The sequence below is a fragment of the Oryzias latipes genome, chromosome 5, assembly GCF_002234675.1.
Source record: "Oryzias latipes chromosome 5, ASM223467v1".
In the NCBI taxonomy this organism is placed as follows: Eukaryota; Metazoa; Chordata; class Actinopteri; order Beloniformes; family Adrianichthyidae; genus Oryzias; species Oryzias latipes.
Window position 1 is genome coordinate 20029719 of NC_019863.2, and position 24530 is coordinate 20054248.

A 24530-nucleotide genomic window follows, 5' to 3' on the forward strand; every position below is an offset into this window, starting at 1 on the left:
AGCATTCCAGCAGAAACAGTAAGCTCCTTCTGCAGTAGCTGTGAAAGAGAGCTTCAGCGGGAATGATGAAGTTCAGCACTGCAACTGAAGCTGTGATGTCATGCAGCAGAAATAATTAAGTGCAGTACTGCAGCTGAAGCAGTGAATTGCTGCAGCAGAAACAGTAAAGTGCAGCAGCATAAAACAGTAAAGTGCTGCAGCACAAACTGTAAAGCACAGTGCAGAAGCAGTAAATTGTAACAGCACAAATTGTAAAGTGCTGCAGCAGAAGCAATAAACTGCTGCACCAGAAACTGTAAAATGCTGTAACAGAAGTAGCAAATTGCTGCAGCAGAAACTGTAAAATTCAGTGCTGCAGCACCAAACCTGCAGCAGAAGATGTAAAGTGAAGCGCTGCAGCATTAAGTTTTTTATGCAGCAGCAGATACTGTAAAGTGAAGCGCTGCAGCATTAAGTTTTGTGCTGCAGTGGAAGCTGTGAAGTGGCCTCATGTGTACAGTCTCCTGAAGTAGGGCATACTGCTGCTGTGGCCTCTGGCACTCCACTTAACCCACTTTAGCACTTTCTCCAGATGTTCTAAGTATGTCATCCTGCAGTCATAATGTTCAGTATCAGCAGGCAGAGATAAAGATAAGGAATTTGTTCTAGCCTCTGGAACTAAATACGGTACCTTATGAACATAAAACAGACAGATGTCAGACTCTGACCTGGCTTTCAGAAATGTAGATTCCTTCAGTCTGAGAGGAAGAAGCAGATGAAGTGTCAAAACAGAGGAGGACATTTTAATGAAGCCTTTCATAGAACAGAATGTCTCTATAGTGTAAAAATGTGTATGTGTGAATGTGAGCACGCACAGCAATATTGGATTAGTGTGAACATTTTTCTGCTGCTACAGACAAAGCTGCTGCTGAGTGCAGACGCATTGTGCAGTTGCAGATCACAGATACATTTTGTGTGTAACGCATATATTCAGAGAGGCTTTTCAAGACTGCTGCAGGTTGTTTTTTCTTAGATTGTGCGTCTGCACAGTTGTATGAGAGCAGCAGAAACGAAGAGGAGAACGGTTGAAATGAGGAAGGGCATCCTGTGATCCTGAGGGCAGCAGTAGGCGAGCTCTTTGAAAGTGCAAACATGCAGTTGGAATGGCACTGCAGACGGTCTCGGGGCAGTGTGTTTGTCTGTGAGTATGTGTTGTGTCTGCTGTGGTGTGGCAAGACGAGAGCAACAAAAGAGCCTCATTTTTATCTGAATTGTGCTTCTATTGTTCCTTACTCTGATTACACAAAAGCATCCCCTTTATTTAGCACTTTCAAATCATTCTACATTGTTTGGGCAAATCTGAAGGTCTGTGAATGATTTTGTCTGCATCTGCATTGTCACAGATGGTGATTCAATAAATTACAGAGATGTTCTTGCTATTATTTCTGTTTCCATGGAAGTTTTTTGGTGTACTAATGTCTTCGGCAGTTTATTGTTCTAAATGGGTTAGGCGGAAAAATCTCTTGTTTCACATCAACTTGAACTGATGAAATTGCAGCCCAGATAAGATCATCCTGGTGGGTTTAATGGGTTTTATGTGCGGTAAAAAGAACACTTCATTTTTAAAGGAAAAGCCTCTCAAATCTGGAGAAAATTATGAAAAGATTTAAATATTTCAGAATCAAAGCTTCCATTTGTAAATGAGTCATTTAATTAGGATTTCTGATTTGTGCATTTACTAGTTTCTGACGGGACTCAGCCTCTGTCTTCTTCAGCCACTTCTTTCTTGTCTCCTCAGATTTTTTAACTTTGAGGAGCACAGCAGGAGGAAGAAACCCGTACTTTAGCGTACATTATAGTTAAAATATATCAAAATGCATCTTGTCTCCAGGGCAACTGAAGTAAGCTATCTGTGAAAAGTTATGTTAGTTGAAATAAAATGCCTGATCTGCTGTCCTAAACACCTTCAGTGTGCCCCAACTGAAGTCTCTAGTCTCTCCTTTACCCTAGTGGCTCATCCATGTGCTGTCTTGTTGCTAAACATGGATCAGACTAAGAACAGGGGCCTGTTTCACAAAGGAGGTTAAGTGTAAACTCTGAGTTCATAAACCCGGAAATCAGGGAAACCCTGGGTTTTCCGTTTCAGAATCGGAGGTTTGTCAAACCAGAGAAAGCAGAGTAAGTCAAACCCGTTTCTGAAAGAGAGTTAACTTTTACTCGGAGTCAGTATCCATGGTTACTTATGCTGTGAACCTAACCTGGTCGGGAGCAGGTTTTATTCTCCAAACTCGAAGTTTTTGCCGGTCCCCTCCCCTTTTTAAAGACGAAGCACTATATTTGGCTTCAACCTTAATTGCCCACATTTCCGTCACGCGATCTAAGTGACAAGAATGGCTTGTCCTTTTTTGGAGGACCCAATAGATGAGGAGGCTGCATTAATTCGTAGAGAATTACATTTACGTCGTACGAGGATTTTGAGACCTCGACTCGATGTTTTGTCATTACCCCATACGTTTTTGTTTGAGCGTTACCGTTTTTCGTTGCAGTCAATTACATATACAAAATGAAAACAACATTAGGTCTTGCTATGTAGATGTTTCATATGTCAAATATTGTCAACAAAGCCTACATCCATGACATGCTCACATTTGACCTGATTGAATTATGTTTTTATACTTCATTTTTAGCTGCTGCCATGTTTCTTTTAATTCCTGCAGGATTGCATCTACATGAAAATGAAATCAGGGACATTGAATTAGATTAATGTAACAATTACTTTTTGGAAACACAATTTTCTAGCACTGCTTACTTTCTTAATCCCATATAAACCTATACCACTTGATCAATACAGGGGTAGTGTTGCAGCGTGTGTGTGCTGAGCGGGGTGCAATCCACGAGAGACAAGGGGAGGGGCGATTGCAGGTGCAGATGGGGGGGGGGGGGGGTGAGCACGGATGAGGAGGACGGAGAAGGTGTCATTCCCAGAATAACTGTTTTGGAGTCATTCTTATTCCGCTCTGGAGGTTGAGGGTTTCCAACGGGAAGTGAACCCCGAAGGAGAATTCCCTTCAGCCCTGAAGGAAATCTCCCCTGCGCTTTTGACCACGCACGGTCGGAAAGACGAGAGAAAAGAAGGAAGTCTTTGCGCAGCGAAAGGTTCAACAGTAGACAAAAGTTCACTTTTAAAAACACAATTGCATGTATTAATATTAAAATGACCAACGTTTGCTAGAGGGGAAGGTTAACAAAAAAGTCCTCTAAACATTACCGACGTTAAATGCATTTTCCCCCAGATTGGTTCTGTACACTATGCAGCATTTCATGCATTTACACCAGGAATAACACTTCAAAAGTACACCTAAATATCACCATTTTTTATTTCACACCTTACGCTATTTAAAAAGTTATTACAGTCAATATTTATAACAATGATTTAAATGCAAACTTAGGCATTAACTTGAGCAGCTATGTTTTCCACGCTAACTGTCTCTGTTTTGCAGATGCAGCGGTGTTGCTTTTCTTCTGGAATATGTTCTCATATTCACTGCAACTCTGCAGCAGCACGTCAAGTTCAGCTGGCGAAAAATACGCAGACCTCTTTGTTTTCACGGTTGCCATGGTGACTCGTGATATCTGCGCTCCATTGATAATGGCTTCTTATAGACGCGGTGCGCACGCTCACCTCCGAATCAGTCCACTCAGAGTTGATTGATCTAACGCGGATCAGCTGCTCTGAAACTGAAAACTCAGAGTTGTCAATCTCTCGATTGACCAACTCAGAGTTCAGGTTTGACCTCAGAGTTGGTTGAACCTCCTTTGTGAAACAGGCCCCAGGAGTCCAGCTTTGGGAATTTGACGACCGGCCATCGGGCCCTGCCTGCTGCTTCAGGGTGAAGGGCTGTGAAGGTGTGTCTATGTTACAGCCATCTGCTGTTCTGGATTATAGCAGCATGCTGTTCTGATTAATTACAGACAGCAGGTCTGTAAAGGGGGGGTGGTCGGGTTTGCAGCTCTAGTGTTTGACACAAGGTGTGGCCTTGGCTGGAAGGCCATCACTGAATATGAGCTGAGCCGGTCTGCTCTCATCCATTTGTGCCGGCCTCAGCAGGTGTGATGGCTGATAGGCTGTAGTTTGAGCCTTTTGTTGGCGAGTGTGGGGGTGGGCAGGAGGCACCTGCTGCACAGAGAAAACGGCGGTTTCTAGAGAGAGGGTGTTCGCGTGACTGCAGAACAGGTGGATGAAGGTTAGGTCATATAGGCCAGCAGTGTCTATAGAGCTGATTGGAGGAGAGTTCTTCAGATGTGTGGTCTAGGCCATCAAGGGAGGATATGACATCACTCAATCCTACTCTGTTCAAAAACAAACAAACAGGTGTTAAAGAGATGAACACAACTATCACCCTGTCAGCCACAAATTGAATGAAATTTTTGAGAAACCTGGATTTGAATTCAGTCTTTGGTCTGTTCCGAACAGGAAGGTGTCAGTATCTGTTCATCTATCCTTCAGTCAATTATAAATCTGCAGTTGTCGCTTAATGCACGCTAACACCTGACACACAACAGTGCAGCTGTGTGGTTATGTGCACATTAGTAACGCCGCCTGCATGTCTGCCTGCACAGGCTGTGTTCCGGTGTGATGAGGGTCGCTTGAGTTTGTACTGAAGCAGCTGACCTCATTATGTGTTTGTGAGCCTGTGGGTCACCTTGTGTGTGTGCTCAGGTGTTTCTCTGTGCAGAGCTGGTCTGCTGTCAAAGTCCCTTTCCCCTGTTAGTCTGAGCCTGCATAGAATTATCTCTGTGCTTTGCAAATGAGTTAAACCTCTTATTTGCGTAAATTTGTGACAAAAATGATCTCAGATCATGGCAAAGTTACTGTTTCTGATGAAAATGAATCTTCAGGAATTGACAGATGTTCTCCACTGTGCACATGCACGTCTATGTCTGTGCTTGTAGCTTCAGTGTTCTCTGACTCTCTGGATGTAGCAAAGATGTCTTATCCTCAGCTCCAGACCTCCATTCATTTGTAAAAGGATTTAAAAAAAATGCCACTGCTGAAGCTTCTGCCAGAGTCAAACCACTGTCGGTGTCTGAGCATGACTTGTCCCTGTAGGTGTTGTTTTTACTGTATTCTTCACAACTGCCTTCATTTGTGGTTCTATAGCTTGGCTCTCGCTATTGAGAAAGGAAAGGCCTCTACATGACAAAATGAAAAAAAGTGGGTCAAATGTATCTATTTTTTATCTATTTATGAGGCACTATAGTGGTTTGTCACCATGGTAACAAAGTTTTTATAGTATGTCCCTGATTAGAATTTGGGGTTCTCTGGGGCCACACTTTTTTGAGGGATTTTGACCTGAAAGTTGAGGACATGAGGGAATGAACTCACATCTGTCCTCATAAAACTTTGGGGTCTGATCCCTTGGGTTCTGTGGAGCTGCAGAGGCTTCTCAGACGGTTTTCATGAAGCAGCCTGGAGCTTCAACCTGGTTTCTGTGGATCATAATCGATGGATACGATTCTGGCAGGAGCAGAAAAAGCCGAGCTGAGTAAAACATTGGAGGGAGTCCTCTGTTCTGGGGAGGTTGCTAAAGTGGGTGTGTGGGGGTAGAATTTTCTTTTTCATATTTTTCTCTGCTCTCAGAGATTGTAATACACACATACAAAGAGTGCATAATCCTACACATATCTGCTTCATAGGGTCCCTGCATTTTAAGCTGAGTGGGGCGGGGTCTAAAATACACAATTTGTTTTATTTTTCTATAATAAAAGACTTCATCTATAAGAAACCACCATACGTCAGGTTTAGGATCCATAAAGCTCCTTTTTACTTGTTTCACCCTCCCATCATCATCTTTGAGAGCATCCAGAGGTTTCACAGACTGACCTATTTCAAAGCTCTCCCCCCCCCCCCCCCCCCCCCCCATCTCACAGTCTCTCTTTTCTTGTGGGGGTAAAATTTACAATTCAGATCAAGTTTCTCCGCTCTCATTCTGGTTGTGGATCTCATTTAGTGTGAACAGAATCAGTGCAGCAGGACGGTTATGTGCTTTCACTCCCATGTGTGCATGTGTGAGGGTGCCCCCCCCCCCCCCCGTACCCCCCCCTGCATCTGCATCCAAGCATAGTGTGAATGTTCTCATTTGTTGGCACCTTGTGCCAGCCAGCACTGGGTTTCAACTCCCCATGGGAGAAAGAGCTGCAGCCATGTAACAAGAAGCCCCCCATCCTATCACTCTTCCTTCCCCCACTCTGAACTCATGGGGGAACAGGAAGCTGCCCTGCTCTCTAAAATTACCATTTAAAAACCCACTGAGATGAAAATTGTGTTTTTTTTAATTCATCCACTTGCAGACAAATAGATTCCTGTACGTCTTTGTTTTCCTCGTCTGGCTCAAAAACTGTACGGCTGGATAGCCATTTTTCTGCACCCATAATGTTAAGTTGAGGTTGTAAGGCAGTGTGAGATAGTGGGGGAGCGTGTAAACAGGTGGATGATGGGAAATGAGGGTGGGATTTCCCCATGCCAACTGGCCCCCCACAACTCTGAGGCACATTTCTAATGAACTACTACCACTTTACAGAAACATCCAAGACAACGATGCAGGTTTATATGATTTTGGCTTAAAATGACATAATCGTAATTCAAAGACATCGCAGAATGCTTTCATCACAAGCTTTGCTGTGGATGAGTTTATTAAAATGAACTCTAATAAATGAAATCAAATTAAATACATTACACTGACTAAAACAGACATTCTGGTGCAAAGTGACTGACTTAATCAACCTTGGGTTTTTTGGAGTCTCAGAACCTCCTTTGGACCAACAGCTGACCCCACCCACAGATTAACTTGTCACATGACGCTCTTTCCTCTCTTGCTGACGATGATTTGATGAAGGTGACAGAAAGCAGTGTAATGAAGGTTACTCTTCTCAGGTGTCACCACTGAGCAGAACGTCCGCATACAGACCTTAAGATGAGGTTCGGTTTGTGAAAAGATGAAGCTCAGATCTTTATTTAGAACCAGAACCACAAAGCTTTTCCTCTTTCAGGAATGCGAATGTTAGTCAGTCATGAATATGCTGTTCTGCCGGGACTCTTTTACAGACCTCCCTCCTAACTGCTGCTCTTTTTCTGTCTGACTTTGTTCCTTCTGTTTTCTCCCAGACCTCCCCACAGGTGTCAGGACAACCATCACAGAGCTGAAGATCCAGAGCAACCAAAAGGACAGAGAGACATGTTGGGGCAGGGGGTGCATGTGGCCCTGACGCCCGTGTTATTCCTGCTGCTGTGGCAGGAAGCAGGACCCATTGAAGTTCCTCTTGATCGTAAGTCCTCTGCATCCCTGTTAGCCCCTGAAAGCCATGCTTCGGGCTTTTGGTTCGAATCTGGGCTGAACTTTTTGCTGCCTCAGCCCCCAATCATTTTATAAAATGATGATGATGTGATGTGATGTGCTCATTGATGTGCTCATTGATGAAGCTTTGATCCTGACTTTTGCTGCAGAACTTGATCTGAGTTCAAAAACGTTTAGACTAAAGACAGACTCTTTGGTTAGGTCGAATGGCACTTTCTTCAGGCTGCAGAGGAAATACAGGAAATATTTTTTTAACAGCAAATTTATGGCAAAGTTACAAATTTAATTGGTCATTATAGAAGGTGAGTCCTGAAATAATTTTCATAGATATCTGTCAAACACAAATAATCGTAACAAATAACAGAGGACTTCAGTAAAGCACCACAACCGTAAATCGTAAACCATAAACCGTAAACCGCTGTTATTACTGCAGAAACACTCTGGGTTTCACGATGGCATAAAGATCTATTAAGCCTTTTTCTTTCTACGCCACCTTTCAAAAATGATTGATGTTTATGGATTCTGTTATGTCCGCGTCAATATTTCATATAATCCCAGAGGATGTTTTGTAACCCGGGCCCTGTTTTGTTTGTGTGAAGGGGTGTGGGGCAGCAGAACAAAAAGGTTATGAAGCTTAACCATTCTGAAATGAAATGAACTTATCCATAGATGTCATTACAGGTTTCTGTTCTTCAGATAAAGCCTTAGTCACAACTGCCTTTACGAATGGATACGGGGTGGGTGTGGCCAAAAAATGGGCAAAAGCTGTACGAAATTTTAATATTGTAGACCACTCTGTGAGCCTGCAGAGAGAAAATATGTATGCACATTTTTTATGGGCATGGTGCAGGTGACAGGTCGTAGCAAATACTTGGACAACATGTAAGGGTAAGTAAGGGGTTGGTTGCAGGTGTATCCTACACATTTTTCATTTTTTCCACCTCCCCAGATCCTGCCCACTGCGCAAGGAGTCCTTTCAGAAAGTAGTAAATTACACAATCAGAGCTTAATTTGTGTGGGCAACCTACATGCATCCTACAGGCACTTGCGTATCATGTGCACACCCCGTGTGTGCAGCATTTTCACGCAATCAGTAAGGGGCCAGTGCGCACACCTCAATAAGCACTAGAGTGTGACGTAAAGTCTTCATAAGAGAGTCTCCCACGTAACTGTGTGTAGCTTGCGTTATCCTTTCAAAGAATTCACAATTCACTTACCACACACGTGACAATGGTATGCTCTACTTTCATGACATTCCTTGAGGTGTCCATATGAGCCTCAAGGGAACTGCAAGACACGCGTGCGCTGCCTTTAACACGTGGCTAGTCCTGCCCGGACAACCCAAAAACCTGCAGCACCCATATGGAATCTATCTATCTAAATCTATTTATATACCCAGGCTGTGTCCCACCAAGGTGGGGTAGCTAGGGCACACATTCTCGTACAAATACATGCGAATATAATTTATTAAGAACCTTGTTAAAAAATCATCTTAAAATTTTTTTTTTCAAATCCAGTTGCCCTAATTGACAGAATCTTTCTTTCAGATTGAAAACCTGTTCACATGACCACAAAAATCAGCTACTTTTTCAGAATTAGCTTTGCTGCTGTGTGACATAAAATGCTTTGAAGTTAAACAAGTTACTGTTGTTGGTGCATAGTTTGGAAAAATCTGTGGTTGTCTTGGATACACGTAAATATTTCGTTTACACTTGCACAGATGTATAACTGTGAGATATTATGGATTAAGGTGAATTCATGCTGTGAAGAATCTGCTTTTTTGGGTACATTTTGATGTGATAATACGATATTTAAATGTCGGACAGCTGCCTTTATAGGATAAAGGACATCAGCCTATCCTGTCTAAATGCCACCTGAAAAATCGGATATCTCAAGAAAACTTGTATGTTATAAATTTAAGCTCCATCTAACCTGACATTTTAAAACAAAATGTCATTTGAATTAACTCCCATTTATTTAACAAATGATTGATTTAGTTACCCTCTTAACAACATGCTGACCTGTTTGATAACTTACATGAGCAGTTTCACCTTCAGTTTAACAATAAAGAACTTCTTCCTTCCAAATAACATTTTAAATAATAAAAATACAAATATCTGTCTGGACTTTGTACACTTTCATTGTTTTGGCTGTGTAAGGTGAGGGCCTTTTCTCCAGGTACATGTTATGTCACTGCGGTCAAGCCCTTTATGCAATCTTTAGAGAGAAGCAGATAGTAACACTTTCTCACATCAGCTTTGAGATTTTAACACTCAAAGCTGATGTGAGTGAATTACGAGTTTTGACCCTATAGCTAATAAACCCAGCAGAAGTCTTTTCAAGGTGTTTCTAATATTATTAACCAGCTCACACTCTGTCTTCTTTCTTTCTGCTGCTGTCTCCTGCACTTTGGACTAATAGCAACGATTCAGCAGAAGTGTAAGTCTTTCCTCAAACACATTTTATGCTTTTGTCAGTTTTCAGGTGACAGAAACAGAGCAGGCCTCTGACAGGTTGTGTTCTACTTAAATCTGGAGATGGTTTCTTTTGATAGTCCCTTTGGAAGCTCACCTGAACTCCTGTTTGGAACAAACCAAAAAGCAATAAAATAAAAACCTGATCATGGAAAACTCTGGTACACTTTGGTGTGATAGTAGACTTTTGTCGGGGAGTAGACCTCCAAATGAGCAGTTTTTGAAACAAGATTGTTCCAGGTGTTTTATCAGTCTTTGATTCTCTTTTAAGACTGCTGTGTGTGAAAGAAAAACTGAATCTAAACCAAAAAATCAACGGTGTGTAGTCATGGCTGATAGCTTTGTGCATACGGGAACATCATTTGCTGTTGGACTCAGAACTGCGGGTTCTGCACGTGGCTGCACGTTTAGGTTTCCTTATAAGAAGAAGGTCCTCTGCAGAGCATTTACAATCATGCTCATGCTTGTGTTTTTCAATGTCACATTTAAAGCCCTACGGGGCTCTGTGAGCAAGAAAAGCTCAAAGGCAGAAAAATGTTTTTGCTGCGTGGGGGGCAGAGAAAGCACAGCTGGGGAGGTAGAGAGCTTAATTTTCTTTTCTGTCACTGAAGCAAACTCAGATGATGAGCAGAAATGCTAGTCAGACAGCTGCATGTGTATTGATCTGCTGCTGAAAGTAGTCCTCCTGAAGTGTTTCCTGTCTTTGAGCTTAATTGATCCATTCTAACTGAGCAGCTGTTGGATTTGCCCCGCCCCTTAAAAAAGCCCTGCAGGAGAAAGGTGCAGAGGTCACATAGGCCAGCAGATGGTTTCCTTTCTTTAAAGGGTTAGAAGAAAAAACCTGTGCTTTATGAAGGTCCTTCAAACTCAGGAAAGAACCCAGACAGAGCTGAATGAGTGCACGTTGGTGTGCACAAGTGATGTAGAGATATAATGTGGGAGAGAAGGCATTCTCTCACCCACATCTCTTCCTGAGGAACTCCGAGTCCGGATGGTGGATGGGCTCATGTTCAGAAGAGCTCTCAGAACATCACAATGATTAGTCTGTTCATGTAATGGATTTATGTTTGTGTCAAAGTGTGTAATCATTTGATTGTTCGTGCATTAATATATGTGTGTAAATGTGTGTGTGTAGTAATGTAGATAAGTTTGTGTATTAATGTATTTGTGTGTCTGTGTAAATATCTGTTGATATGAATGTGCGTTATTGTGTTGCTTTTTTCATGTGTTTGTGTAATGTAGATATGCTTGTGTATTTGTGTAGGTTAATATAAATGTTTGTTGCAGTGTATGTGTGTTATTGTCTATGCGTGTGCATCGATGTGTGTATAGTAATATGAATGTGTGTTAATTTATTTGTGTATGTTTTTGTGTAAAATAATCTAAATCTCATTTTGCATATGTTATTGAGTGTGTACATGCACGTGTGTGTGTGTGTGCATGTTTATGTGTATGTATGTTAATGTATTTGTGTAGGTTAATACATTTCTTTGTTTTTGGGAATGCAAGAGTGTTGTGTTTCTGTTAATGAGTGTGTGGGTGTTTTAATGGGAATGTGTCTGTCTACTAATGAGAGTGCGCTTGTGTCCACAGTGAAGCAGCCCCCCACCATTATTAAACAGTCAGTGAAGGACTACATTGTGGACCCCAGAGATAACATCATCATCGAGTGTGAGGCCAAGGGCAACCCAACCCCAACGTAAGCCTCACACATGCACTCAAACACCCACCCACACTCCCCCACACACACGCACACAAGTCTTTGGCTGTGGGAAGTAGAGATGTTCTATGATGATCCAAACATTCTTCAGAGTTTTTCGGAAAATTGGGAAAAACCATTGAAGTATGTGATCAGATGGTGCAGCTTAACTACAGCTAAAGTATGTTTGCCTCACCCAGTTTTGGTATATTCCCCAGGTGCCAGATAGTGAGGGCTTGGGCATGACAGTTGTTGAATTATCTGTACTGATGTTTTTAAACGCCACTCAGATTGTCCCGTGTGTGTGTGTGGAGGGGGGGGGGGGGGGGTATAGTGATGTCAGCAGTTTCCAGAACAGTGCTGATTTGTTTTGGGCTGCCTTACGTCAGACACACATGCCCATGCACGCTGACTCCTGCATACACCCATTAACATGAGTGCACAATGAGGCCTTCAGTGCTGCATGCACCAAATCCAGGACAGGGGGCGTTCGCGTTCATGATGCATCAGCAAACATGGACCTCCTTGTCTTGCTGTCAGATGTCAGCTCCCAATGAGCCCTGACCATCCCCAAGCCCAACTTCAGCTCAGTCACAGATGGGAGTGGCATTTAAAAAGCTTCTGTTCTTCATAGATTTGCCTCCTCAGAGTCCGCTCTTGGTTGAAACTAACACCCCCCTCAGAGGCAGCATCCCTTCTTCATCTGGACCCTGACAAACTGATCTTTTGATCAGAGGTCTCTTCCTCTACACCACAGTGAAATTTAGATTAAGTGCTAATCTCTAAAAGTGTTCACAAACCAGATCAGATGATAAATGAAGGTCCAGTAATGATCACCTAGCTCTGCAGACCCATAAATCCTGGCTTGGTCCATCTTCATCCATGTGTGTGTTTGCTTGTCTTCAGCTTCCCTCCTAGAGGTCACAGGTCTAACTCTGACTTCATCAATCCAGGTTCCTTTGGAGAAAAAATGGGAAGTTTTTCAACTTTGGGAATGATCCTCGGGTGACCATGCAAAAACACTCTGGGACCTTAAAAATTGGGTTCCGGCCTGGGGAAAGACCTGAGGACTACGAGGGGGAGTACCAGTGCTTTGCCAGTAATGACCACGGAGTAGCTATGTCCAACAAGATCCTGCTGCGGGTTTCCAGTAAGGACAGAGATGCTTTCTGATATGTCACACAACAACAATTATGCATTTTCTCAGAAATAACAAACACAAAATATAATTGACAGTAAAGTTCAGAAGAACCAGCAAACTTTAGGAGGGTTTCTGTGCCTCATTTGAAGAATCAGATTACAGTTGTCCTTATCTAAAGTATCAGCATTACAGATCAGAAACATCTCACAGCCTGATAGGATTTTGATGACTAAGCTGGATGTATTTTTCAGTTTTTCCCACCATCCTTTTTCTCTTCCTTTGTCCTTCTCATCTTCCTCCTTTTATATCTAATCTTTCAGAGGCTCCTCTGTGGCCCAAAGAGATTTTGGAGCCTAGGGTGGTGACTGAGGGTTCCCCGCTGATTCTGCCCTGCAACCCTCCTCCAGGCCTGCCCCCTCCCCAGATCTTTTGGATGGACAGCAGTGAGCAACAACCAACCGTCACTTAGACACTAAACCTCACCACATGAATATTTCTTCCTTGCATTCTGATAATGGCCAATTGGACAGAACAGCTAAGGTGGATGTTTTGTTGGGTTCACCCATGGGTCCACTCTGCCCCCAACCCCAACTTGACCGCATCTGTAGCTTTTCAAGCTTTGCTAATGCTATGCGATGCTAGTACTATTAGCAGTATGCAACTCGACACTGAAAACATCACATAGCAATCTGATGTTTACCTGACCATAGATGAAATAAAATACCATTAAATATGCAACTAAAATGGTAAATGGTATGTAGTTGTATAGCACTTTTCTTGCTTCCTTGAAGGCTTTACAGTCACAATCCCATTCACCCGTGCACACACACATTCACACACTGAAGGTGGCTCCGCTGCCGAACACTTGGGTCAACCTATAACCACCAGGAGCAGTGCAAGGTTTAGTGTCTTGCCCAAGGACACTTAGACACAGGGGCAGGCAAGGTGGGAACCGAACCTGCGATCTTCTGATCATAGGTCCACCGCCTCTACCTCTACACCACGGCTGTGTATTGTGTAAATATGAGCTCTAATCAAATAAAAACATACATTTTAAATCCAGAAATAAACACACACAGTTGCTATTAATGGTAAATTAAAAAAAACATGAAATATGATTTTGACACCTATGTTTATTTGGGAGTAAAGTTTTTAGAATATTTAAGAAAGCGATTTGCACCCTTCTAAAACCAGCGCTCTAGAGGCAGTTTGAAGATCAGCAGCATTTGATACCTCTAGGTCTGATGTAAATTTTGGAATAAAATGTTAAGGGCTTGGTGCACACCATGCACATGAGTTTAGGAATACCAATTTAGACAAAAATCTTAAAAAGGTGCATACCCCCAATCCGTCAGGTATGCTCAGGGTACAGTTCACATTAAGGCAGGCAATAGGCACCCTAGTCATACAGCTCTTTTAAATGCAAAAGCAGAATGAAAATCCTAACCCTCTTCATCAAGTTTGAGGTCGTCCTACCTATCAGACATATTACTGTGTCAGTCTGTTTGTATGGTAGTGTGATGTAGCTCACCTCACACCTAATATACACCTCTTACTAAACTCTGATGAGAACCCTGTTGGTTCCTGCCGTGTGCAAATAAAATGTTCTCTTCTCTGTCCCCACTCTGCATCCACCAGATATGAATCCAATCCCGCAGAATGAAAGGGTGTCCATGGGTCAGAACGGAGACCTGTACTTCTCCAATGTTCACCTCCAGGATGCAGAGAGAGACTACAGCTGCAACGCTCGCTTCAACTTCACACACACCATCCAGCAGAAGAACCCCTTCAGCCTCAGAGTCCAGACCAGTAAGTGGACCCCACCCAGACATGAGCCCAGATCATCTGAAAGCAAGGAGTGGAGAGGTTTTCTCCCTGCCCTGTTTTGTGGTGATACATTGCCACCTGCAGGTGAAGGCACGAGTGTCAGCTCCACCGTGTGACTCAAATGTGCACTGATGTGAGTCACGTGTGTCATCAGTGCATGTGAGTCTTATGCTGCTGTTGTGTACCTGTTGTTGCAGCTGAGCCTTACAACGACACATCTTTCAATGCCACTGACCCGTACGGTGGTGAGTTGGTTCCCCTTCTCCCTGTAGTTTGTTTCCATGGTAACACCGCAGAAACACTAATCTGCTAGCTGAGTGAAGCTCTAACGTTTAACGGCGTTCTCTCTCTGCTGGTTTCTGGGCTCTGTGGGTTCTGATGGGATGATAAGCTGCAGCTCACAGATGAAGCTGATTATAAACCCATACAGAGGGAGTGACAGCGCTCACAGTATGAAAATGTTAGCGTGAAGGTTTCCAGGGTGGCCCAGATCTGCTCACCAACCCTTAGAACATGAGGTCTGAGGATTTCCAGAGACATTTTTTAAAACTAGAATGCTTAAAAAAAAACATCCCTAAAGTAAAATCACATGCATGCATAAACCCGACAATATAAATATATATAAGAAAACATGAAAAAGATTTTACAACTATGTATAAATGAAGCAAGAAACCTCTGGAGTTAATATGGTGAATAAAATAAAACAATTAAAAAAAAGCCATCAAGAAATGTATGAGGAATAAAAATAACATTAGACTAAAATGCTTTTGTAAATAACAAGAATCAAAATTATGAACTGTATGTAAAAAATCAAAACATTAAAATTTTAAGTATTACAAGGTAAATTAAAAAATGTATCTAAAAGCTAAACTAAAAAGGTGGCTTCTGAAAAGCATCCCACAGATGGGGTGGGGGTCTTCTTAGCACTGCCTGTCACTTTCCCAGAATGCTCCCTGCTTCCTCTCAGCTCTAGAACCCTTACTGCTTCAGCTTTTCTGATAATTAACACTCATCTTCTTAAGGCACCTAGTTTGGAGCATCCCACCTGTTGGCAGGTGGACAAACTCATCTGCACTTTAATGCTGCAGGACTTTCATGTGTCTCCATGATTGAGATCAGTGACCCCTGCTGTGGTCCTGTTAGGGAGACATCTGACCTTCTTTCAGCTGGATTTCCTCTCATGACCAGACTGAACCTAAACCAAGAGAAAAGGCTTTGGGTAAATGTGGTAAACTGGAGGATGTTGACCATTGAGTCATGCTGTAAGGGGCATTCATGTGTGTGTGTGAACAAGCTAACCTGTCCTCTTGATTGTCCACAGGCAGGAGAGTAGCTGAGTCACGACCCTCTTTCTTGACACCTTCGGGGATCCAGAGCTCCAAGATGGTTCTCAGAGACCAAGAACTGTTGCTGGAATGCATCGCTGCTGGCCTGTGAGTGGCAGGTGCACATTCCCATGCATACATACTCAAACACACATTAATATGTGGTACTAAAGAAAAGTGATGTACAACTTTTGTATCTGGTTTAACCATATTTGACTGGTCTGAAGATAGGATTTTTTATTCTTTTCTTTTCTTTCACATCTCTGAACTTTGACTGGTATTTTCCTTGGCGGTCATTCCAGTCTTTCTTTAGAGGCTCCACACACAAAAAGCTGGCCTATTTTGTCTGTGGGGATAAAGCAGTGAAGGTGATAGAATTAATATTCTCCTTCCATCACAAAGCATCAGTGCAGATGCTTTTAACAAGAATGAATTGCAGGCCTCTAACAATAAAGGGTTAAGTTTAGTCAAACTTTAAAAAGGATGGTTTTTAAAGCACGTTTAGCACATTTTACACAGCTGTTTCTGATCAAAGCACTGGATAGTCACAAGGATAAAGACTGAATAACAAAGGAATACACAACAATGAACAATATGACAGAAAAGAGTCTTTAAGTGATTAACAAAAAATAAAACAAAAAAACAATCTCCGTGCTGAAGGTCATGGTTGCACCTCAATGAAGAGAGGTTTTCTTCTAACAGGGTTCTAAAGTGTTCCAGAGTCTGCATCTCTGATGTGCAATGAAAGACTGTTCCATTGCTTTGGTGCGATGAAGGCTCTGACTCCTTTGGTGCTGAATTTAGAGCACAGTGCAGACAGAGCCAGTTGATCAGTAGACCTCAAGGCCCTAAACTGCAACATAATCATGTGAGCTTTCAGAAAGCAGTTTCAAAATGTATTCTAAAGTTTTTATATGGAGCCAGTAGGGGGCAGCAACACTAGGGGTTTATTAGCTCCCACTTATAGCCCTTATTAGCATTTGGACTGCAGCATTTTGCAAGGAAGAGTGATTCATAGATGGTAGCTTTCACATCAAGTTTTGATGAGATAAAAGGGTATATGGTGTCTCAATCTAATTGAAGGAAGTACCTCTCCAGAGCTGGAAGAAGCTAGATTTGACAACTGGTCAAACTTAAAATTACAGTGGAGGGAAATTTCTAGATTTCTTGGGAAGTGTCGGGTGAATGAAGCCATAGGATAAACTGTTCTGGTAGAATCATTTAAAATGTTCAACAAAACAACCATTTCCATTTTGCTGAACAAGTTTGAGTTCAGCCTTGTTTGACAGGTAGAGAGAATGATTGTCGCTTGACAGGTATTTTCTGCAAAAGCGCAATGAGATGTTAGTTTTTTTTCTAAAGATGGATCCAAAAGGAAGTAAATAAAGCAAAAAAGTGGGATGTTTGGTTTGGTTCCCAACCTGGAATTTGGTTCTCTGACCAACAAAACGACAGACAGACCGCTCAACTCAGTGAGACTGCGGACATATAAGAATTTGCATGTTTCAGCTCTAAAGAGGCTAAAACATGTTTTTTTTTTAATCGTGCAGAATCTTCTTCTGATTACATGCTTCTAAAGAAAAAAAAAGAGGAAAATACCCTCCTTTAAAGATGTATTTTCAGACCAGCAGCACCCCTCTCTCACTGGAGCCTTTCCTCCATGTCTCTATTCAGTCCCACCCCCTCTATTACCTGGTTTAAAAAGGGGGCAGAGCTTCCAGCAAAGAAGGTAAAGTTTGAAAATAACAACAAGGTGCTCCGTGTGCTGAGCGTGTCGGAGGAGGACGCCGGGGATTACGTGTGCACCGCCAACAACAATGTGGGCATGATACGCCACACAATCTCTGTGGATGTGAAAGGTGAGCATCTGTATCTCTATACATAGGCATACATGTTTGTGTGACAACATGTTATGTGACCACCCCTCAAATGTGCCCCATAGCTGCTCCATACTGGCTGGATAAACCCACTAACCTGATTCTAGCCCCTGACGAGGGTGGCCGTTTGGTGTGCAGAGCCAACGGCAAGCCCAAGCCCACCATTCAGTGGTTTGTCGACGGAGAGCCTTTGGAAGGTATGGGGGATTTGGGGGATGGGGGATGTCTTCATTACTGAGCTAATAGAGGATATGAAAAAGCACAAGGTGAGAGTCTGCTCCTCACATATATCCAATCAAGTAAAGACTGACAGCAGGCTAACTAATTATCAAAACTGCTGAATGTTTTTTATAACCTTCTTACTCTTTTCTCCTCTTCTTCTCTCTCTGGGCAAACAGCAAAGATTCGGGAGGGCAGTAAGTATGATTTTAATGCTCCTGTCTCTTATGGTTTTTACAATCTAATCTAGGAATTGACAGTGGAAGATGTTTTTTCCATGTTTACTGGGTGGCAGGAGCTGTGCTTCAGATGCCAGACGAGCATTGATGCGATGTTGATGGTGTGATGATTGGTTAAATATGCGATGAATAAATGACAAGTCACCTCTTACTAACAGATAATTTTACAACATGAGATTTACAAAGCTCTTTATTGAAATGTTCTCATAAAGGAATGATGCTGAAAGGGTTTTTCCAGGATTTTCACAAGTGTGTTAACATCCAGTAAGTGACATTCAATAGAGTGAAAGTAAGCTTCACACCAGCCTCTGCAGGCCTCAATCATGTGACAGTTACAGCTCATTTTGAAGACTGAATGTTAGTTTAGAGCAGGAAAGGTGGAGGTTCTTACATGTTCTTTTGGTTTCATACTTCTGTTTTTTCTGATAGCCACTTTGGTTCTCTGTGTTTATTTTTTATCTCTCCTCCTCCCCAACACAGGCTCCAACTCAGTGCGGCACAGGGAGATGTTGGGTGACACCATAATCTTTCGCTCAGTGGAGATTGGAAGCAGCGCCGTATACCAGTGTAATGCCTCCAACCAGCACGGCTATTTGCTGGCCAACGCCTTTGTCAGCGTTCTGGGTGAGACACTGCAGGGTGGGGGTCAACCACCAGTTTAATATGCGCTCATGGCCCCAGTCCATTTATGGACCACACATTTGTAAGAGCATCAGGGTCTTTCTGTTACTTCAACGTGGAAGCTTTGCTAGCATATTAGGTTTAGTTATTTTTGATGGTACCAGAGAAGCAGGAACTCTTTATTCAAATTAACACATTTATTGAGGTCTCAGAAGATACTTGCTGGTATTAAGCTTTGTGACAGAGTTTTCCATCGTTGCTGATGGCAGACTCTGATTGTACCCTACTTCTACTACGTGTAGATTGACTTTACACTCTAAAAGCTCCATAATTTAAAAATAACCCAAGTTGGGTTGACTTTAACCCAACTCCAAGATTTAAAAGGGACTAACTTTTTTCTGGGTTGTTTTAACTCAGAAATGAACTCAAACAAGAACTGGGTTAAAATGAAACCACCCAAAAACAAAAAGTAACCCAAAAATATATCCCCAAATCAATAACCCAAGAACTGGGTTGAAGAAACAACCCAAGTGTTTAAGAGTGTATGGTCAAAGATACCTCCAGCTCATTTCCACATGTTTGGCTTAACCTGCATCGTTGCTCAGTTCAAGCACATAAAGGTTTTTTCTATAAGAGTGTAAGTTAAGAAGCAGATGACTTAGAGCTCACTGAAGTTCAAATCTATGTGTACTGTTCTTGTGCTTGAGACCACCAGCTTTAGTAAACTGAAGATGAGGGAATGCTGTAAGAAAGTTCATACTTATTCGTGATTTAGCTGATCTGAGTCACATGATCTTCAGAAATGCTGTGCTGCAGAATCAGAACTGGGCTAGTCCATAAGTCTGGCAGGATCCTCTAAAGGAAGTCTTTCTGTGGATTAGAACAGTGTTTTTCAACCAGTGTGCCGCGGCACACTAGTGTGCCATGGGAGATGGTCAGGTGTGCCGTGGAAAATAGCCCTCATTATGCACATGCACTAACAACATGTTCCATCTCCAGGATTTCAGCTCTTTGTTCATCAAACAGGCCCTGATAAAACACTGAGTAGTTAGGAATATAAAAGATCTTAAAATTACTTTTTCTTTGTGTTTATTTAATTCTATTAAAGACATTTTGATATTTATGACGGTACCGCGATTGACCTGCAGCTATAGCAGTTTGCGGAAAAGTCCCCGCCCCTTTGTCTCCGCCAATCATTCTTGGAGGCTTAATCACATGTCATCAGTCTGACCAATCAGAAGTGCTTAAAGTCTTCACTTCCTTGTTCTTAATTCTGCTGATAGTCGCTCAGTTCTAACATAAATACCAGCTAAAGCTCGTCTTTAGCGGTGTAGCTTTCCACAGAATCAGACTGGTATCAGACCGTGGAACAAGTGAACAAAACAATGAAGCTCAGAGACGCGCGTCTTTCTGCCCTTTTTCTGCCGTTTTCACACTACATCTCCCATGATGCATTGGCGTAAAGGGACAGCGCATATTGAGTCGACTTTTTTAAACGTCTTGAAACCACAACAAACAAACAGTTTCTAAATTTCCTAATTTAACTTTTATTTCATCTCTTAGAAAAAACAGCCGCAACTTCCTGCTTTTTCTGCCACAATTATCACAAAAATCCACGTGAGATTGCGGCAGGGGGGGGGGGGGGGGTCGATCAATACAGACCATGAATTTCTGCTTCTTTTTTTTGGGATGCTGGTGTGCCGCGGGATTTTTGTCAAGGTTAAAGTGTGCCGTGGCTCAATAAAGGTTGAAAAACACTGGATTAGAAACCTATTTTTGGCCCCCAACCCGATTGTCAACTGGATAGTGGTTAAATATAAAAAAATAATATTCTGGTTTTACATTTAAAGTGGTAAGAAAGGGTTGATCATTTTGAAGTTCTGTGATACGAGCAGCACTGTTGATCTTGTTGCAGACCTTTCCCCCATGATGCTCGGTCCCAAAAACCAACTGATTCAAGTCATCGAGAACAACCGAACCTTCCTGGACTGTCCCTTCTTTGGCTCCCCCTTACCTGAACATCGCTGGTGAGGGCCCGAGGCTAATTTCACATCTGCTTCTCTGTTTTCTGCTCAGCTCTGAATCTTGTTTTCCGCGCAGGTTCAAGAATGGACAGGGCAGCGGGCTGGACGGTGGACATTACCGTACTTATCTCAATGGCTCCCTAGAGATAAAACGGACCCGGAGAGAGGATGAGGGAACCTACACCTGTGTGGCAAGCAACATGCTGGGAAAGGCAGAGAACCAGGTCCATCTGGAGGTCAAAGGTAAGTTAGTAACATTTCTTCCTCTTTCTGAGCCATCAGCCTAAAGTAAACTAAAACCCTCATCCGGCAGAGATTCACCGTAGAAACCTCCACAGTGAACCAGACTCTTTTTTTAATGTGCCAAATAGTGTGCAAAAAAGGATCATCACAAATGCCTTTTCATTGAAGTGCCTTTCATTAAAGTGGCTCTTGTGCTCTTTTGAAATCAATCAAAACTGCTTTGACCTAATCAAAGCAGGAACTGATGTTTCTAATTTGACACATTCACATTTCTCTTCTTTAACTCCTCCATTTTGTCAGTGATTGTTGAGGAAATCAGAGGAGATCTGCCAGCCCTGCAGCTCCCTATTATTTTCTGCACTCTTCTGTGTTCATCAACAGAAATCTGAAGGCCTTTAAAGTTTTCTGTTCAGGTCTTCAGCTCTGATTCTGAAGACATCTTGCCCTGCTTATTCTACAACCCCTCCATGCCTATAGAGGCATCACAGGCAGGAGTGTGGTTTCACTGGTGCCCATCAGTGTATTCGTTCATACTCATTTTATGGATCAGTCTGACAGGAATAGAAAATCATGGAAACTACTTTCTGCTGGAACCATTAAGTGTCCATAGAATGTGAGAGAAATACAGGGTCAGGGAGACTTATAGTCCCCCTGAAGTCTGGAGATGAGGAAAGATAACCAAAAAGACTGCCAATAGTTCATTCACATGCCTGCAGGAGTAAAATTTGAGTTTATTCCTTTATATGCACGTTGTGATGCAGAACCGACTCGAATCGTGCAAGCCCCCGTGCATCAATCAGCTGTTAGGGGAACTACGGCTCGTTTTGACTGTAAAGTGAATTCGGACCCCACCTTGCCCGTCACCGTGACCTGGACCAAGGATGACAAGCCCCTGGATCTGAGATGGAGGTAAATGAATTGAAGGATACCATTTCTTTTTAAGGACCCACACATTATCTTTGTGTTGTGTTCAGGTCTGTTGAAGGAAAGTTAAAGCCAAACCCTTAAAGGCTTGTAATTCTGAACTCCCTTATCTACCAATAACACAGTTCTTAAAGAAATGTCTGATGGACTAGTGCACTAGTGTGCAGATTTGAAGAGGACGCCAAACATGAACATATGCAGCACTAACAGACAAACTGCTGTCTGTCAGGCTGAAGAAGGACAAGGACTCGCTGACCATCTCCAACATAAATGAGGGCGACGCAGGAACCTACACGTGCATGGCCAAATCTGCCATCGATCAGGACTCAGTGTCAGCCCGCCTCACCGTTTTAGGTACACTCACCTGCAGGACCCACAGGTCTGAGGTTACACAGCCTCAGTGGACACGCTAAATATTCAGCAGCTTCACTCCATGCTATTGTGCTTTCAATCACCAGAGGTTCTTTCTTTAAATTAACAAAGACCATAACGCTCCTCCCACACCCTTCCCTCACGCTTTTAAAGACCCACTTTGATGAAAATCTTGCTTTGGTGTTTTTTTAACATATCCTTTGGAATTTTTCTGATAATGGAGGATATATAAAAAGAAAATTAAGCTATAAAATTGTATTTCTGAGTATTTCTTCATTCAAATCTTTATGAATCAAGAGCGGATGAACAAAGTTTGTTTGAAAAAGAGTTAATTTGTGACGTAGAAAATACTCTGGGTGGCCACAAGCTCCCTGCTCCGAGTTCTCAGCAATGGGGAGGAGAAGGGAGCAGGGTTGTTCAACACCAACAGTCCCACCCACAAATCAAAGGTGAATTTCTAATGAACTGCCGCTCTGCAGAAAATATGTCCTTGGAAATAACAAAGTTTTTTTATTTTGGCTAAAAACAGAATAATCATAATAAAAAGACCAGTGGGAATGATTTTACAAAAGGTGATCAGAGTGGGTCTTTAATTATGCTCCCATGATTTTTTTTCTTTCTGACCATTCAACACTCACTATACCACACGCCTTGACAAGTTTCTGAGTGCCTCACGTGTTACCAGGCTTCTCCATTTGACGTTACCTTGCTTCGCTACACTATTTAAAACATTTTAAAAGGCTCTTTCCATGCCCATTCCAGACAGTAAAAGTCTTAACACTGATGTGGAAATGAGCTTCACTGAGTCAGCATTGTAGACGTTTCCAGAAATAACCCATAACCTATTTCTCTTTGATGGAAACTTTTGCACTGATGACTTTGTTTCAGTTGCAGACAGGAGAACACAGAGGTGATGGGGGGGGGGGGGGGGGGGCAGGTGATGGCTGAATAGACACAAACATGCTCATCAGTGCAGAACGGATAATCTGCTTTCTAAATATCTGTCAGACTGCAGCCCTTGAAGCTTCAGTCCCAAATACACTAACTAGCTTGCTAACTAACCTTTGTGCCCTCCCCCACCCCTTCACCCTGCCCACAGAGGATGCCTCCCTCCACCCCTCACTGTCTAGTGCCTTGCCGCCAGGTAACTCTAGCTGATTTTTTGTTTTCCTTGTTGTTGGGGTTATATTCTTGTGGCCTTATGTGTCCTTGTGCTCCGACTCAAGTCAGTTGTTGTAAAAAAACACGATCAGTAGAAACATTTATGAAGGGAAGCAGAGTTGGACCGTTATATGTTTTCACTAAATCCTTCTAACATGAACAGAAACCTGAAATCACAAACAGATAATGTTGAAGAGTGCTTTTATGCATATTGGGTTGTGTGATTTACAGTGTGTGTCTGTGCAGGTCGCCCAGATCCCCCCATGGACTTGGATCTGTCAGACCCAGCAGCCCGTAGCGTCCGCCTCACCTGGATCCCAGGAAATGACCACAACAGTCCAATTACAGGTGATTATTACCCTTTCAGGCCTTACCTGTCTGACAGGGGGAGCTTTAGCTGCTGTTGTCTTCAACACAGAATTCCACTGTCTGTGTGTGTGTGTGTGTGTGTGTGGGTGTGTGTGTGTGTGTGTGTGTGGGGGGGGGGGGGTGCACAGACCCGAATTACTAATATCTCTAATAAAGAGTGCAGAATTGCATGTCCACAAGAATATTACATTTGCTGTTTGATCAGGGTCTTAGAAAATAAGCCTCTGAACCGGAGATGTTCTAGAACAAATGAAACCGGCTCTTAAAGATGGTTTGACATGTATTATGAATGCTATTTTCTGTGGCTTCTGTGGCCCAAGTGCTGAAATTGGATACTCAGGCCATTGGAGCTCATTCTAAGAAGCCGAAGGGCTTCTATCTGTGCTGCAATGACCCATCATACTCTTATTAGAGGGCTCAAAAATGGTGTAGTAGCAAGTTAAGGTCTGTCAATGACAGATACGCTAAAGTGGAACTCCACTTTTGGAGTTATCTCATTTGGTCTAATTTTTAAGAATCCTTCATGATCAATGTTCAAACGGTTGGCACTTCCATGTATTGAAAATGATCCATACGTCACTAGATCAAAGTCCCTGATTGGTTAAAGTTCAACTGGTTTAACTTTAAATGTGCATTCTATGCCCGCATGTTTTGTACGTGGAGCCCGAAAATGGACACTAA

At 42.6% G+C, this 24530-nt stretch overlaps 1 protein-coding gene across 15 annotated transcripts in view; it reads left to right on the forward strand.

Annotated features, from left to right (window-relative positions):
- Positions 1-24530, forward strand: part of nfasc (neurofascin) — an 82580-nt gene that overhangs the window by 32958 nt on the left and 25092 nt on the right. For 9 of the 15 annotated variants that reach the window (XR_002290258.2, XR_002290261.2, XR_002290260.2 and 6 more), the window contains exons 3-20: positions 7145-7305; positions 9756-9773; positions 11402-11507; positions 12461-12657; positions 12969-13091; positions 14287-14457; positions 14673-14720; positions 15797-15908; positions 17475-17659; positions 17743-17874; positions 18076-18093; positions 18616-18759; positions 20672-20783; positions 20857-21023; positions 21785-21932; positions 22177-22301; positions 23419-23463; positions 23727-23828. Coding sequence is in view for 11 of the 15 variants with exons in the window: in XM_020703346.2 (XP_020559005.1) it covers positions 7215-7305; positions 9756-9773; positions 11402-11507; positions 12461-12657; positions 12969-13091; positions 14287-14457; positions 14673-14720; positions 15797-15908; positions 17475-17659; positions 17743-17874; positions 18076-18093; positions 18616-18759; positions 20672-20783; positions 20857-21023; positions 21785-21932; positions 22177-22301; positions 23419-23463; positions 23727-23828 (2044 nt within the window). In the remaining 4 variants the exon portion in view is untranslated. The remainder of the gene's footprint in view (positions 1-7144; positions 7306-9755; positions 9774-11401; positions 11508-12460; positions 12658-12968; positions 13092-14286; positions 14458-14672; positions 14721-15796; positions 15909-17474; positions 17660-17742; positions 17875-18075; positions 18094-18615; positions 18760-20671; positions 20784-20856; positions 21024-21784; positions 21933-22176; positions 22302-23418; positions 23464-23726; positions 23829-24530) is intronic. The other 6 variants (XM_020703351.2, XM_020703347.2, XM_020703350.2 and 3 more) reach the window with 6 other exon arrangements.